The sequence below is a fragment of the Microcebus murinus genome, chromosome 7 (genome assembly GCF_040939455.1).
Source record: "Microcebus murinus isolate Inina chromosome 7, M.murinus_Inina_mat1.0, whole genome shotgun sequence".
Classification (NCBI taxonomy): domain Eukaryota; kingdom Metazoa; phylum Chordata; class Mammalia; order Primates; family Cheirogaleidae; genus Microcebus; species Microcebus murinus.
This window is the reverse complement of record NC_134110.1, coordinates 58,811,522-58,828,395: the sequence shown is the minus strand read 5'-3', so window position 1 is coordinate 58,828,395 and position 16,874 is coordinate 58,811,522. Positions and strand designations below refer to the sequence as shown.

Sequence of the window (16,874 nt, the reverse complement as noted above, 5' to 3'; positions counted from 1 at the left end):
TGGTGAGTTGGATATTTGATCAAACAATTGCCAAAGGCATTTTTAAGAGTAATGGCTTTCCAGAAGGTTACCATTAATGAGTTTTATTAATGTAAAGGATACATTAATGAGTTTTATGTTCTAATCTTTGAGGAATTATATAAAAGAATAAATAGTAAGATTTGTTTAACTCTCAGCTGTGCCTTATTTTATTAAAATTTTGGTTTCTTTGATATGCTAGACTGAATTGAAATAGTTTCACCTGTTTTAAATAGAGAGGCTATGTTTTAAATTTGTAAGAGGAAAAATATATGTGTTGTTTATAGAATCTTAGGCTTGCTGGGCTAACGTGTGATCTGATTTGCAAGTCCATGTAACTCTAGACTAGATTCAAATATAGTTTCTTCCTTAAATTATACCTTACATCTCTACTTATAAAAAGTGGCTGAATAGTAAGTAAAGTGGTACATTCTAGACTAGATTGTTTTTATGTAGGGACAAAACTGAGACTTAAGAATAAGATTTTATTACAGAAATCAATAAAAACATTTGCTGATATCCCACTGTATACTTCAATTGCCTGCACATTGTTGAGAATAGAATCTAAATATAATATATGGTTCCTGGAAGATGGAAGGATTAGCTTAAGCGGAAGAAGGAGGAAGCTGATTACATCAAGGTGATGCTTTCTGTATCAGAATAGATGCAAAAATGAATTCATCATCAGGCAAGAGTATGGCCTACATAGAACTGAGGACTATTGTGAAGTGTACAGATGGGCAGAGGAGATTAGTGTCATTCTTTAATTTCTTATCTGAAATTCTTTATTAATTGAGGTCTCTACCACCTTCCTTGGCACTTACCCTGTTCCTTGGATAGTTTTGTCTTTATGCTTTATTTAGCAAACTAGGTTATAAGTGGTTTTAGAACATATGCTGTATCTTATATTTCTTTTAAATTAGCATAGCATTGGCTGCAATGCTTTGCACAGGGTAGATGTACAAATAAATTTTTGTTAATTGATTGACACTTATAAGACAATTATTAGGAAATTTTGTGTACTTTATTATCAGCAAATGTTTATTGAATATCTAAATGGTTTATGAAACTTACTAAATATAGCTTGAACAATAGTATTTAATTATCTCTGCATTACTGGAGTTTTTATTCAAATGGTAAATGTGTTCAATTCATTTATTCAATAAATTCTTTCTTTGGAGCTATGAAGTGCTATGTATTTGGTAGGTTGCTGAGGTAATTTGACAAAATGAACTATGCAAGTGTCATGAGAAGAGAGCAAACAATTGCAATAGAAGAATTTCTATAATGGATATATAGTACAACCCTGACAGAACACCGTAATTGACATCTAAAAGTTCATGATGTCAGACACAATGTGGAAATATCGTTAGGTTTATGAAATTTTTTTTTTCCGGCATATTATGGGGGTACAGATTTTAAGGTTTCAATAAATGCCCATTTCCCCACCTCCCCCCAAAAGTCTGAGTCTCCATCATGACCATCCCCCAGATGGTGCACATCTCACTCATTAGATTTATGAAATTATCTAGCTGAGCCTGTACACCTAGCAATCATGCTGCGTTCAAGCTACCCACATTCCAGTTGCAATTTGGCGCCACCTGGTGGCAGTTTTCCAAAACTCAAGTAAAAGTAGCAAAAAGAGAGATGATTCTGAATCCTGTGGCTGACTGAGGACTTTTCAGTGTAGTGGTAGAAGTCCAGGCACCTCCTTATTGATTTCCCAAGCCCATGGAAGAGAATTGGGAGATCTAACTTCCACCTCCCTGCTTCTCAAAATGGGCTTGAGAGCCTTGCCATCCCCATCACACCCCCCTCTTAGAAGATAAGAATTTTAACCCAACCCTGTTTGCCAGCAGGTGCTAGGCGGATGATGGGAGCAAAATGGCAAAAGTGTTATATCTAATTTCACAGTATTGTGGAATGTTATTGCAGGGTTTTCAATTATGTACAGTTGGCATAAGGGAAAGCACGTCAAAGTTTTCCGAGCTAATGAGGAGGGGGATTAGGGAAGATTTATCAGTTGACTTAGGCAGGAACTGAGGAATGTGGTTTATTGGGGAATGTTTCTGACAGATACCTTTATGTAAATTGGACTGATGTAAAACCAAAGAGGGGTAATTTATATGAATAATGCAAGCTCTATAGGATTTTGAAAAGAAGTAAATAATGGGATCCAATTGGCATTTTATTTTATTATTGTGATTGTAGAAGTAGAATGGATGAAAGAGAAGAGAAGATGAAGATAAAAATTCCTATTCTTAATTGCAGCCAGTAATTTTCTAAACTAATAAATACATATATTTTGTTTTACTGGCAATCAAATGCACATATACATTCAAATAATTTTGGAAGCTATTCATTTTTCTTTCTTATTTCGTATGTTAATATAATTAGAACTAAAATAAGTGCACTTTGGTGTATTTGTTATTTGCTTGGGTAAAATATTCATGTTCTTTTACTCTAAGCTTATTAACTATTATTAAAAATTCTGCTTTACAAACTTTCTTTTTGGGTCATTTTAGAATTTGTCTTTTGTAATGGAATTAGATTGAATTCCATAATATCTATTCCCTTAAATCTACAGTTGAAGAATTGAGGCCAGAAATATGAATATCATAAGTCTCCAAGTATATGCTATCTAGTGCTAAAGTTGGAACTCCAGTCTCATGAGCCTAGGTCCTTATTACCTAATTTTGCTAATGATTTAAAAGTATCAAACTACCCTCTAATGGGCCAAAAACTTGAATTTCCACCCTAACTTTTCTCTTACCTGCTATTACAGGAGGACATGAAAGTGAATATGTTGACTGGGTAGGCAGAGATAGAGCTCTTAGGGTAGAGATTCTAAAATTCCTGACTAAGGAATATAAGAGGGAGAGTAAGCATGATTACCACAGTGTAACATAATGCCTGCGGTGAGGTAGAGTACTACCTACATGTAGGTAGACAGTAAATGTGGGTCTGAAAGAATTGAGCAAAACAAAAGGAGTGATCTGAATGCTGTTTACTAAATAGCAAATGAAGACTTACTATCTTTTCACATAGAAAGTTGTACTATATAAGTCTCAGCCAGCAATTCTCAAAATGTGGTTGCTGGATCTATGGCTTCAAAATCACCTGGGAATTTGCTAGAAATGCACATTTTCAGGCACCACCCCAGACCTAATGAACCAAAAGCTCTGGGTTTTATCAATCCCTTTGGGTGATTCTAATTCAGGCTAAAGTTGACAATCTCTACTCTAAATTTGTGTTCACCTTCTTATACTACTGTAAAGTTGGTAGCTAAAAGCCATGAATTCTGGTGTCAGACTGCTGGGTTCAAATGCCATCTTCGCTACTTATTAGCAATGAGAACTAACCTTTCTGCCCTTCACATTCCTCATCTGTGTTTTTATTAATAATACTTCCTACTTCATAAGGTTATTCTGAGGAATATTTCAAGTGCATATTTGCGAAGTCCTGAGTTGGAAAACAGCTTAACATTTTTGAGAAATTTAGAAGAGGCCACTGTGGCTAAAGAGTAGTTTACAAAGACAAATGGCTTTGAGATTGAGGTGAAAGAGAAAAGTGGAGCCAGGTCTGCAAAGTCTTGTTGGACCTTCGAGAAGAAGATGGAATCCTGAGGTACTGTGGAAAAATTGGTTTTTCCAAAAGAGAAGAACAATATTTTGTTAAAGAGAGAAGAGAGAATAGGGTGCTAAACAATTAGATTTATAGACTGGTAGTTGGAAGATAAGGGAATTTCTTCTAATAGCTTCTATTTTATGAAATTTGGATTTTTTGAGAATTTTAGCAGCAGAGTGACAACCTGATGTATTTCAAAAATAAATAAATCATTATTATAATGTTGAAGAGCAAAGATACCTGATTAAATGAGCTAGAAGAAAAGGAAATAGAAAGCCTTATAGCAACCTGGATACGGACGGTTGGGGTATTATTATTCCCATTTTACGTGATATGACAACTGAGGCACAAAGACTACTTTGATCACTCATTTACAACATGAGTAGTGCAGCTATGTCTTGAATGTGAGCCTCCTAATTAAATTCAGTTGGCTTCTCAGTAGATATTATTATTCTTACTAGATATGCAAATCATAGATATTCTTTGTTCAACACTTTTGCCATAAGTGTGTTCAGGTTACAATGGTGACTCCTTTTTGATGATTTGTTCATTCCCTATCTTATCTCTGTAATCTGAGTATTTTTATCTAATCTTAACTAACATTTAGCTAAAAGCAATAATATAGCATTAAATTTATCATTCTTTCCAGGCATAAGAAAGTCCAGGCATAAAAAAGTGTATGGGAAAGTCTAAGTTTTGGAGTTTTGGAGTGTTTCTGGGGAATGACCTAAGGAATTAAGAGAATTTCTGATTTTAATCATTTTTTACCAACAAAACTGAAGAATAAATTTATTTGCATGGGTTGTGTATAGCATTTTATTTAGTGCCAAAAGTATGTGACCTTTTATTCAGTGCCAACCATAGGTTTTGACATGTTATTTTTAATAAATGTTTATTAAATTGAATTTACTTATATATGCATTATTATCAATCATTTGTGTAGCAAGATCATTTTATAAGTTTTTTTCATTGAATTATTTTGAAATTACCAGAGGTATGGGAATTATTTGTCTATATGAAATCTGAGGGACCATTTCCTTGAGGTCACAGAATATCTCTGTTTATATAAAATAGCTGCTGCATCAAATAAATCTAGCAAGTGTAGGTTTCTGTTTTTAGTAAGGCCTCAATATCCCAGGTAATTGTAAATATACATAATAATTAAAGCTAACATACCTTAACCATATTCTAGACATTATGCTGAATGTTGTATATATCTTATTTCATTTAATCTTTATCACAACTTTGTGAGTTATATTTGTTTTGAAGATTAATTATCTCATTTATTCAATAAATATTTACAGAACACTTACCATGTGGTAGGCATTATTTTAAAACCTAGGATTTAGCAATGAACAAAAGAGGGAAAGTCCATGCCCAATGTAGCTTACATTCTGGTATATAATAAATAGATATCATATAATAAATAGTGGAAAGGTATATAATAAATAGATGATATACTTAGAGTAGAAGCATAGCTTTATTCTGAATATATTTGTCACTGAATATATTGCTTTGTTCATTTGTTTAATGATGCAGTACTTAATACTTCACACTTATGTTAGAAATTCTAAATATTAGGAAAAGCATTCTTTAGTTCCAGAAAGATCTGGCAATGCTTCTTTTTTGTTTATTGCATAGTTATTATTGTGTTATTCTTTCTAACTTTCAGATTCATAGTAGTCATAGGAAAACTCCAAAAACCATGCACTAGATGAAAAAATGGTTCACCTAACTTCCATAGATCAGCTCCAATTCCAGTGGACCTCCAAACCTTGAAAGACTAGCATCATGCAAGCCGAGATATGATTCCAGTCACAGAATCTGTGACTGCAAAGACTGTGAATGAAGACATTCACAGTCTTTGCAGGCTGATTGACTTGGAATCTGAGAAGAAAAACTATAAGTTTTAAATTTCTAACCAGCTGAAGGCCTTTCTTAAAATGTCTCCAAGGAGGACTTAATGCATATGACCAATGACATCTTCTCAGAATATTACTGTCATTATAATCACTGAAGGAAGTCATAGTCTTTTTGTTCATGTTGATAGCTGAGTGACATATAAAACAAATTTATACTTGGGAAATTATGGCTGGAACATTGTCTAGGTGTAAAAATACAAGCTAAGCAAATATTATCATTAAATCAGATATTTAATATACCAGATTTAGTCAAAGAAAAATTATCAGCATTCATCCAATATTTTAACAAAGAGTAAGGAGTTACCTATTATAAAAAATTATTTTGTTTTCTACATGAGATACCTGAAATCAATTCTAAATATGCCTGTTCTAACCTAGACACAATGCTATACTTCACAAAGTATTTTACATGGTAAAAATCCATGGGGCTTTTGCTTCATATCCCATCTAACTTATTATTTTGTTTTTCCAAATTTATGAACTAGGGCTATAAACCATTATCCTTGACAAGATTTGTAGTCATTCATATATACATGCACACACATACACATGCACACTAACATGCATATTCTTTGGACAGAATTTTTTTTAATGCCTATTAAAATTGAGAAGTATAAAAAATTCTCACTTGGAGCTTTGTTGTTTAGATATGTTTGAATATATGTAATCATTGGCCTGTCAGTGTGTGCTACCCTTTCTTGGGTTTAGTTGTTTGTTTGTCTACTTGAGCCAAGAGCCCTCATTTGCTCCCAAGCAAGCGAGGGACCTGGTTCCAAGTCTCAGAAAGCACAATGTGGTCCTCTCCTTCATTAATATTTCCAATCCTGTGGCCTGGTCTCTTGAGCTTTACTATTTGTTAAAGAGGATAGATGCTAATAATGGCTATCTTTTCTGATAAGAAAGCCTTTACTAGTACAATAATACAAAGCTAAGAAGAAAAATGTGACATATGGGACATAATGCTACAAGTTCCAGGACCCTGAGGGAGCAGTGGGAGTTATTTCTAGTACCTTAAAAACCATTTTACCTGACTGTAACAAATGCTAAGAAACACAGAAGGGCAAGAAACCACTTCTCTTTGCTCAGTTATTTCAGAAGAATATAAAGAAAATATAGCATAACTTTTGTAAAAGTATCTTTGATTCCAAATATAAAGAAATAAAGTATGGGTACCATATATTTGGCCTTCAAAAAATTCTAGAATAAATAATTAGGTTTTTTCAATCCCAGGGGACTCCAGAAATTCTGATAGTTTCTTCTATGTAAACTTTAATGATTGATTTTAAATAGATATGAGAGTTGTATAGATAGTAAACAATTAGATTTCATCCAAAATATGTAACTTCAAAGCATGTTCTTAGTCTCTGAAATGATGCACTGTGCTTATACAAATAAGATTTGTTATTTTTTTAATTTAGATTTGATTTATGATCAAGTTTTCAAGGAAAATCAGAATATATACTATTTTTCAAAATATAAGACTAATATATTTTGTATTTTATATCCTGAGATATTATTAATATCCTTAATATGTAGTCATTTGTATATTTTGCTAAATTTTGAAATGCAACATTTAGTAGTATCATATGGGTAAAAATTACAGCCCAAGAATACTGTCATGTGGCTTAGCCTTCAGTATATTTTGGAGGCATAATGTAAATTTTTATTTGGTGCAATCATTTCAGTAATGTAGAATATTACCATTCATTAATCTAAAAGCTTGATACACCAATTATAAAGTTGAATGATTAGCAAGAATAAATCAAAGTTTTCTGTCTATATTTTCACAAAATCTTAACTATAGTAAAAATGGTGAAAAATATAAATTGATGCTTGAAGTTATAGGCCAGTGAGTGGATGATTAGCAAGAGTGGATGACTAGCAATTATAGAGTTGGATGATTAGCAAGAATAAATCAAAGTTCTCTATATTTTCACAAAATCTTAACTATAGTAAAAATGGTGAAAAATGTAAATTGATGCTTGAAGTTATAGGCCAGTGAGTGTACCTTCTGGTAATTTGTCATGGACCTTTTTATGTTACTGGAAATACCGTGTGCTCTTGTGGTAAAGTACAAAAAAAAAAGCTGAAGTGAAAATGAGTTAGAGGGAAGGATATTACTGCCTAAAATATTTACGTATAGAAATAATCAGGTTTAGCTGAAAAGTATACATTAAACAATAGAAAAATGTAAAGAGATTTGCATACATTACATAGCTGGGTTAGAATTATAAAGTTTATTCTAGAAACTTTTGAAGGGATAGAAGATATCATTGCTTAAATATCATATACCTATGAAAATGTTGGGAACAATAGGTAAAGCTGGATTAAGAAGAAAGAGAGAAAGAACTGTGCAAAGTTGAGAGAAATTCATTTTTTAAAAATAGAATACACCCCTGTGCCAGGGTGTTTTTGTTTTTTTATTGTTTGTAGAGATAGGGGGTCCAGGCTGGTCAGGCTGGTCTTGAACTCCTGGCCTCGATCAGTTCGCCCACCTGACCTCCCAAAGTGCTGGGATTACAGGTGTGAGCCACAACACCCAGCCTGTTTAATTTTTTTAAGGGAACAAAACACAGTGAAAAAGAGTCTAGGGAAATACATTAACATAATAAAAGACATTGAAAAAATTATCATATGAGGATGGACAAAATAAACCATTAGGAGCTATGTGAGACTCAGAGAAAGAAATATATACGTATGAAATATAAAGTAGTAAGTTTTAAGATTTTTCCTTAAAATAACTTCCTGCAAACTCATATGGAGGATGAGATCTATTATTCAATAATTTGGTGGAGAACATATAAATTCAAGAGATAGTAAAGAATTAATATATAGACAGACTTAAGAGTTTAAATAAATTTTTGAATGCTCGATTAATAGAGGAATATTCCTAATTCCCTTAATGATTTAGCCTTCATCAATTTATTACTTTTTAAGGAAGATAGCCATGATCTCACTAAAATGCCCTTTGATGTTACATTTGGAAATAAATACTGGATTGGATTCCAGTTCTTTTGGTACAACAACCCATACAGTCTGTGTACTCAACAGTTTTAGGACAGCTCTAATGCAATATCGGAATAGGCAGTTAAATCAGAAAGTTGTGTAGGTCATATATTTGTCCCCACACATCCAGGCCTTATCCTATCTAGAATGCTCACCTTCACTTCATTCCATTTATATTTAGTTCTATAAATTTCCACTGATGACCATGTTTGTTCCTGCCTCAGGATATTTGCACTCCTCTATGCTTAAAACATTCTTCTTCCATGTGATTGGCTTCATCATTCAGGACTCAGCTCAATTGTCTCCTCTTCAGAGAGGCCTTCCTTGACAACCTTATTTAAATGTTGTCCTCAAACTTTTCAGTCCCTTGTTATCATTCTATTCTATCTTTTTTTCTTCAGATCACATATCGCTATCTGAAATTCTCATTCATTTACTTATTGTCTTTCCCCATGACAATATGAATGAAAGTTCCATGAAAACAGGGCATTCTCTGCCCTACTCTGTGCTACACCTCTGGTTCTGAGAATTAGTAATAGGATGAAAGCATATTTGGTATGTATGTCTCCCAAAGCTAAGTTATGAATGTCTACTCCCCTCATTAAGAATACTTTGTTGTATCAATAAATATTTCTAAATAATAGCATTTTCAAAAGTAAATTCTATTTTATTGATGAATATAATTTATTTGAATACCCACTACTGTTGGACCATTTATGGGTTTTCCCCTTATTTTTATTTTTTGTTTTTGCTTTGCTTTATTTTTTGCTATTATTATCAGTTTTGCAGTAAGTATCATTATAGTTAAATCTGTACACATAACTAAGTTTTCCCTTATGGTAAATTGTAAAAGTATAACTTCTAGTTAAAGATCAGGCATGTTGTTTTTAAAAGCTTTTGATATATATTGCCAAATAGCTCTTCAGAAACCTATCACTGAGACCCCTACCAGCAGCATTGAAATTTGCCATATTACTAAACCTTTACAAGTTTTCTCTTTTAAAGTAATTGCTAATGAAATAGGTCAATATTTTCCTAACCACATTAAGCATTCCATAAATGACCCATATTTACGAATGCTTTACTACAGAGTATTCCATAAATTAAGACTCACACAACTTTAAAGATGTTGGTTAGTAGCTTGTTTGCTTGCAACATTTTTTGCTTGTATTATAGTTTTAGATGATGTCCAGTGAAGGAAAAAAAGGGGCCAGATGCAGTGGCTTATGCCTGTAATTCCAGCACTTTGGGAGGCAGAGGTAGGAGGATTGCTTAAGGCCAGGAGTTTGAGACCAGCCTAGGCAACATAACAAGACATCGTCTCTCCAAAAAAATATATTCAGGCATGATGGGAGGATCTCTTGAGCCCAGAAGTTCAAGGCTGCATGCAGTAAGCTATGGTTGGACCACTGCACTCCAGGCTTGGTAACAGAGCAAGACCTTGTCTCTAAAAAAAAAAAAAAAAAACCGGAGAAGGAAACCAGTAATGATACCCTAGCATCAGTCTCCCTCATCCTAAAATACAACACTTGAGTGCAACTATTCATAAACTCACCCCTGTGATCTCTAAGTTGCAAGGAGATGAAAAGTAGATCCATTTTACAAAACTTTTAATAACCCCTTTTGTAAATAATGCATTATTTAAGTTATTAGGTTGAAGAAAAGTTCACTTCTTTAAATCAAATTCTCGTTAAAATATTTATCTACATATCACTTCCAGTTAGTATTTTATCGTGGTATCTTATTTGATTCACGTTATGTTCTTTATGGCCTTGATATTTAATCTATGAAAATTAAAATGCAAAAATCACAAGTTACAATTTTGTGAGTTATCTTTGACTTCCTAGGTAGGTAGTAAATTAGGTGTTTCTTTAGGAAAGTATATATTTAGGGTGAAAATTCCTATATAAAAGAAGCACTAGGTTATTCTGACTAAGAAACATGTTATTATTTTCAAAGCTTTAGTCTCAACTAAACTTTTAAGGTAGAACATGCCTTTTCTGATGGCAGCATACTATGAAAATCATATGCTGCATCTCTGTATTTATTTACCCAGAATCCATGGAACAAGAGATATGGGGAGCAAAGCATTTCATAGTTCAGAACCTTAAGATATTCCAGTTCAATATGTTTAATGGATGATGGTGGTGGTAGTGATAACAATGAGAAGGAAGAAAAAAATTGTTGGAGCTCTTTTTATGTGTCTTGCATTCTGCTTAGTGCTTTACTTATGTTTTCTCACTTATTAAATTAGGAAACTAAGTCCCAAAAAGGTAAAACAACTCTCCCAAACTTACATGGATAGTCAGTAAAGCCAAATATGAAATGCAGATGAGCTGACTCTCAGTTCAGTCTACACTCCATTATGTAATGCTGGCTATATTAAAACTATTTTAGATATTTTCATCTCGAATGCTTTTTAATTTATAATTCCAAATATCATTTCTGTTGATGCTGTTAAGTATTTTTATAATACATGTTGAAGGGCTTTAACTTTATTTTATCTATTGTCTATGTCCCCTAATAATAATTGTTATAATTTCTACTTATTAAATTTTTACTTTAGACACATTGTCTCTAGTCTTTAGAATAAAAAAGAAAAATAAAGTATTCTGGTTTTATAAATGAGAAATCTAAGGCTCAAAGTAGAACAAATAATTATTCTGAAGTCAGTTAAGTAGCAGCAAAGCGGGGATTCAAGTCTGTGTCTCTTTGCCTCTAAAACTCTTGGTTGTATTCTATTGTTGCTTATTAAAGAACATTAAAATCAAACAAGCTTGAAAATGATCAGTTAAGTGTATTATAGAAACATACTCTGATCTCTCTGTCTCTCTCAAACACACACTTTCTCTCTGTGTATGCCTCATTTTTTATTAACACTAATGGAGGGATAAAATAGTACACTTTACTGTATTTTTTAAAAATTTCACATTGGGCCTTTTCTCTCTTAAATACTTGGACAAAATATACATACATTAATAAAATTAATATGCAGTCCTAGCCTTTAAGCAGATTTTACTCTAGGATAGAAATTTTTTTTCAGAAGGACCAAAATACTGAATTAGACATGAGAGTTTTCCTCAATAGATCAGTTTTCTGTAATAATTCTCATCCTTTAAATGATGTTTAAAGTTATCTCTGTTTCTTGATTTTTATTCTTTTTTATTACTTTATTTATGTGTTAAACGCATTGGAACCAAATAAAGCAGAAGCTATGACGTTCTAATACTGAGTCAAAAATTGATGATATGTAAATAAGTTTTCCCAGGTCTCCAAAACAGGCTGTTTCCTTTACATCCTCCCAAGTTTATGGGGGCCAGCTGGATGCCTGCTTCCAGATTCTTCACCCGCTACTCTATTTCCTACTACACCCCAGTAATAGGGGAAAAATCCAGCATCCTTTTTTTAATTACACCCATTTGCAGCATTAGTCTTGCAGTAAATTGTCAATCAGCACATATGCTTCAGTGAATCATTGATTGCTTTCTGATCCTAAGTAAAGTGAAATAAATTTTTCAATTCAAAGCTAATGAAAATATCAAGCCCTGTTAGAAAATTTAACCATTTTAGGCAAACTTTATTAGGTTTTTTAAAAAATGAGAAAACTTATTTTAAAGGGCCACTCTTAACAATGGATACAACTTTTTTTTTTTTTTTGCCATTTTTTATAACATTTTTTCACTTGTCAAATTTCTTTTTGAAGGCAACAGTAAAGTAAATTAAAGAGTAATCTTTTGGAAACTTTTATGTTGAATAGCTACCTAAAAGCATATATGCACTTGCAGGACAGCATATTCTCTTAAATGAGTCCACTGATTTTTTTATGCATTTTTTTCCTGTCATCATACAAACTGGTGCCTTCTTTGATAGCAGAAATTAAATCATTAAGTCTGATTTTGCAGCGTTGCATTAAGGTTGGCCCTGAATAGTAAGCACATTCATGGTATTTGAAAATTTTTATCCTAATTATGTTCTATAGATTATATAATTTAGTTATACTCCAGATGTTTCATCTAAAATACCTTTTCTGTCTTTTCCTTTTTCCTCTTGTCCTCACTTTTAATGATTCATCGGCCGACAGTGTCTTTACATCCAAAATGCAAAGCAGACAAGTGAGCATGTCAGGCAAGAACATGACCAAAAGCACCAGCATCAGTGGAGACATGTGCTCGCTGGAGAAGAATGATGGCAGCCAGTCTGACACGGCAGTGGGTGCCTTGGGCACCAGTGGCAAAAAGCGGCGTTCTAGCATTGGGGCCAAAATGGTAGCTATTGTTGGTCTCTCACGGAAAAGTCGCAGCGCTTCTCAGCTCAGCCAAACGGGTAGGAATTTTTATGTTACATTTGACTTCGTATTTGAGTTGTCATTACAATATTATATTCTTTTCTCTTATTCATTTTATTGCAGTAATGTGTAGGTGATGACATGTTCCAGAAGGAAATGGGCATTTTAAACTAGTTAAGTTTTCTGAAAACATAACAATGACTTTTTTTCAGTGATCAATGAGCCTGCTTCAAAGTGAACCATGGCCACTGTTTTTGAAATGTATATAATGTCGTTCCTCCTCAGGGAAGAGTTAAGCTTGGTACCCCTGATTACCAGCTGCTGATCCTTTGTAAGGTACTATATGATATGTGAAATATTTGCTTGTCTTTATGTTCCTCAAGTTGGAACCAGCCAAATTAATTTTCATTCCCAGCAAGTTGCCACGAAGATAATGCCTCATATTTTGTGTGAATAATATAGTTCTTGTATTGCTGACAACCTAACTTCCTTTTCAGTTTGTAAGCAACATTTACCAGCAGTATCAATTTTCTCACTGAAGTTTTTATTTTCCTGTTAAAACTTCAAACAGCAATATTCTCCAGCAGCAGGGATGGAGGAATTTCCTGCTGACAGTGAAGATATTCAAGCTTTGCTACTTTAAAATTCAGTTTCTAATTCACATCTGCAAAAATAAATTAGATACAACACTCCTACTCAGAAAAGCCACTGTTAGCAATTAAGAAATTTGTGAGTCAAAGCAATGTCTTTTTTTTCAAATGGGTGTTGATAATTAAACATTAAATCCTTGGTATCTTGGAAATAATAGCGTATCTTCTACTTAACAAACAAAAGCATGTAATATAGTGTTTCTTTTATAGCAAAATAAATTATAGGCAACTAAATTAAGTCTAATTTATGTTTGAATAGTAGGATTCTTGTGCACAGAAGTCAGTACATAAATCTATAGCACAAAAGAAATTAAGGTTACATTAAGTCTTGGACCCGGCTACTTTTGATTTTACAAACCATAAAAGTGATCCTGGAAATTGAACCTTATGTAAAAATATTATATTGAAATAGTTATTTGATGATGTCCCTTATATTGTTATTGTAATTCAACTATATTTAATGTGATTTTTGTTATAGAAAATTTTCATTTGGTGTTTTAAAATTTTGCATTTTAATGTAGAAATAGAAGTTTAATTTATGGACAATGAGCATACAGATTATATTTAAATAATTTTGAAAATGGCTAATATTTATATCTAACTACTTTATGCTAATACGATAAATGTTAGCCTTTTGAAATTGAGTAGTTTTTATATGTTTCTAACAGAATTTTATTTATTGCATTTTTCTCCTTAATACTTAACAAACATCTATAAATCTAACATTGGTCTACAAATAAACTCTGTTAATTTTTTAGAAATTAAGACTACAAGTTAGAGAGCAGGTGATGTTAAACTAAATAATAACTTCATTCAGGAATATTTTGATAAATATTGAATACTTACTATGTGCCAGACACATAGAGAACAAAGATGAGTAAAAAATAATTTATTACCCAAGTAGCTTACAATCTAGTAGGAGACAGATGCTTAAACAGATTGCTTCAAGGCCATATGCCAGTGGCTAAACTAGGATTACATAGAAGGTATACCAGATACTCAGAAGAAGGTTATTTGACCCAACCTGGAATTCCAGGAGTGAATTCCTGAGGATGATACCTCATGTGAGGTATCATCTCAATGACTAGGGTGACTGCTAATTAGGTAAAAGTCAATTAGAAAGGTATTCCAGATAGAGACCATAATGAACAAGGCATAGAGGCATAGTATGTACAGGAATAATAAAATATTGGATGGCATGGCTAGAGATTGAGGCTGATAGGTAAGTAGGGATAAGGTCAAGGAGAGCCCTGTAGATCAGGTTTATAGGTGATAGGAAGTTTTAGAAGGTTTTCAGTAAAGGATTGATATTTTTGCATACAAACTACATATTCATAGTTTTTAGGCTATTTGGGATGCCACTTGTTTATGTGACAAATAGTTTTTGAGCATCTACCATATGCCAGGAACTATCCTAAAGAAAATATGAGAAAACAGAAATTGTTTTCCTCTTGGGATTTGTATTCTAGTGGGACTACAATAAAGAAGTAAACCACATCATGGAAAGAGCATTTTAGGATGACTTAGCAGACTACACAATAATTCAGACAGATAAGCTCCTGAACTAAGTCAGTTGGAATGGAGACAGAGATGGGGTAATAGATTCAGGAAATTTTTAAAGAGCAATACTAGTAGTCAGTCACCTAACTTAGTGACTAGTTGGCTATGAGGAGGTAAAGGAGAGAAGATTCTAAGATGAATCCCATATTTCTGACTTGCATCACTGGGTGGATGGTAGTGCCATTAATGGACATTGGAAGTAAAAGAGCAGAAGTAGGTTGGGGGAAAAGGGAGAGGGATATTTGATTTAGGACATTTTGAATTTGTGAGATCTATGGAAATTTCTATGTGGAAACATCTAGAACATATTTAAAAAAAAAAAACTTCTGTAGCTAGTGTCAGACCCAGGGACATAAATCTGAGAGTTATAATGTTGTACTTAAAACCACAAATGTGGCTGAAATTACCAAAGAATATCACTACAGATAAAAGAATACTGGACCAAGAAAGTTCCCTGTGAAAGATTAACATTTTGGAATTGAGCAGAAGAAGAGGAATCCAAGAAGAAGACCAAGAAGAAATGATCATGAAGAAAGGACCAAAACTATGAAAGGATAGTGTTACAGAAGCTAAGAGTATAGAAGAATTCAAAAAGAGAATGGTCACTATTTCTCAATGATCAATTTCGTGTCTTTACAGTTTCGACACATATATCCCATATATCTTTCTTTGACAACATTTTTATTACATAATTATAGATCTGTTAACTATACAATAAGATTCTGTAATAACACTGATTTGGTTTTCAAGTATGATTAGTATAGATTTTTATCTTCAAAAACATTTTGATGTTGGCAGATTTAAGAAATGCAGTCTTGTTCCTGGCTATATTATTACTCCCCTCCTATGTGTTGTATAATAGAAAATAAAGCCTCTTTGTTGTTTTCATTACTATTCAGTGGCATCATAATGGTTAAAACTTCAATTTTTCTTAAAATGTGCAGCAATTCCTGCCTACTCATCAATAGCTTTGGCCTATTGGCAATAGAGTGCAGATTATTTCTCATTTTAAAACCTGGGTTTAATTGTAGCACAGCCAACAGAGATTTTTTTACAGTTACTAGACTTCAAACTTTCAATGGGTTTCTAAATTCTATATTTGTGTGTATATGTGTATGTGTTTCAGGTAAGGTTGTGATGTTTTAAGAAAAAATGTAATCACAAGCTCCAATGGTATTTAAAACTGAAATCTTCAAATTTAAGTATTTGATCAGTAATCAATTTAGATATTAAATTAGCAATGGTAGTTTATCTAAAGTAATGAACTAGTCTTATAATATTGAACCTTACAATAGCTCCTTTGTTCAGCGATAAATATATAAGATGCATTGAGTAACTTCATCTAACAACAAGAAGTGCCATGCATGTTTCCAGCTAATATGTTGCATTTTCAAAGATCCATTTAGTATTCTCTTTGATTTTCCTGGCCTCTGTAAGGAGATCTGCATGTAATTAAGTTAAATAGTTATTTAATAAATACTGTATCATTTTTTCATTTTTTTATATGGCATTTATGATTGTAAAAATAAATATTCCACCACTGTAGATTTCAAGATTAGATAAGGTCATTAACCTGCCTTCTGAAAAGTAGACAACTCGGCAAAATGGGATCTTCCTAAAGAATAGTGAAATGGTTCTAGATGATAACCATAGTAATCATATGTATTAATAAATAATAATTGGCAAAAGAGAAACCATTTATAAGGTGTATTGGCCAACACACACAGTGGCTAAGTTATATCTCTCTTCTGCCACACTATTTTATATACTTTCTTGCCTGTTAATTGGGAGCTCACCTTTAAAATC

At 32.7% G+C, this 16,874-nt stretch overlaps 1 protein-coding gene across 49 annotated transcripts in view; it reads left to right on the top strand.

Annotated features, from left to right (window-relative positions):
* Positions 1-16,874, top strand: part of RIMS2 (regulating synaptic membrane exocytosis 2) — a 614,692-nt gene that overhangs the window by 516,542 nt on the left and 81,276 nt on the right. For 32 of the 49 annotated variants that reach the window (XM_020288967.2, XM_076005085.1, XM_076005081.1 and 29 more), the window contains one exon: positions 12,655-12,896. The exons of the other annotated variants lie outside the window; for them this stretch is intronic. In XM_020288967.2, coding sequence (XP_020144556.1) covers positions 12,655-12,896 — 242 coding nt within the window. The remainder of the gene's footprint in view (positions 1-12,654; positions 12,897-16,874) is intronic. 49 annotated transcript variants of the gene reach the window in all.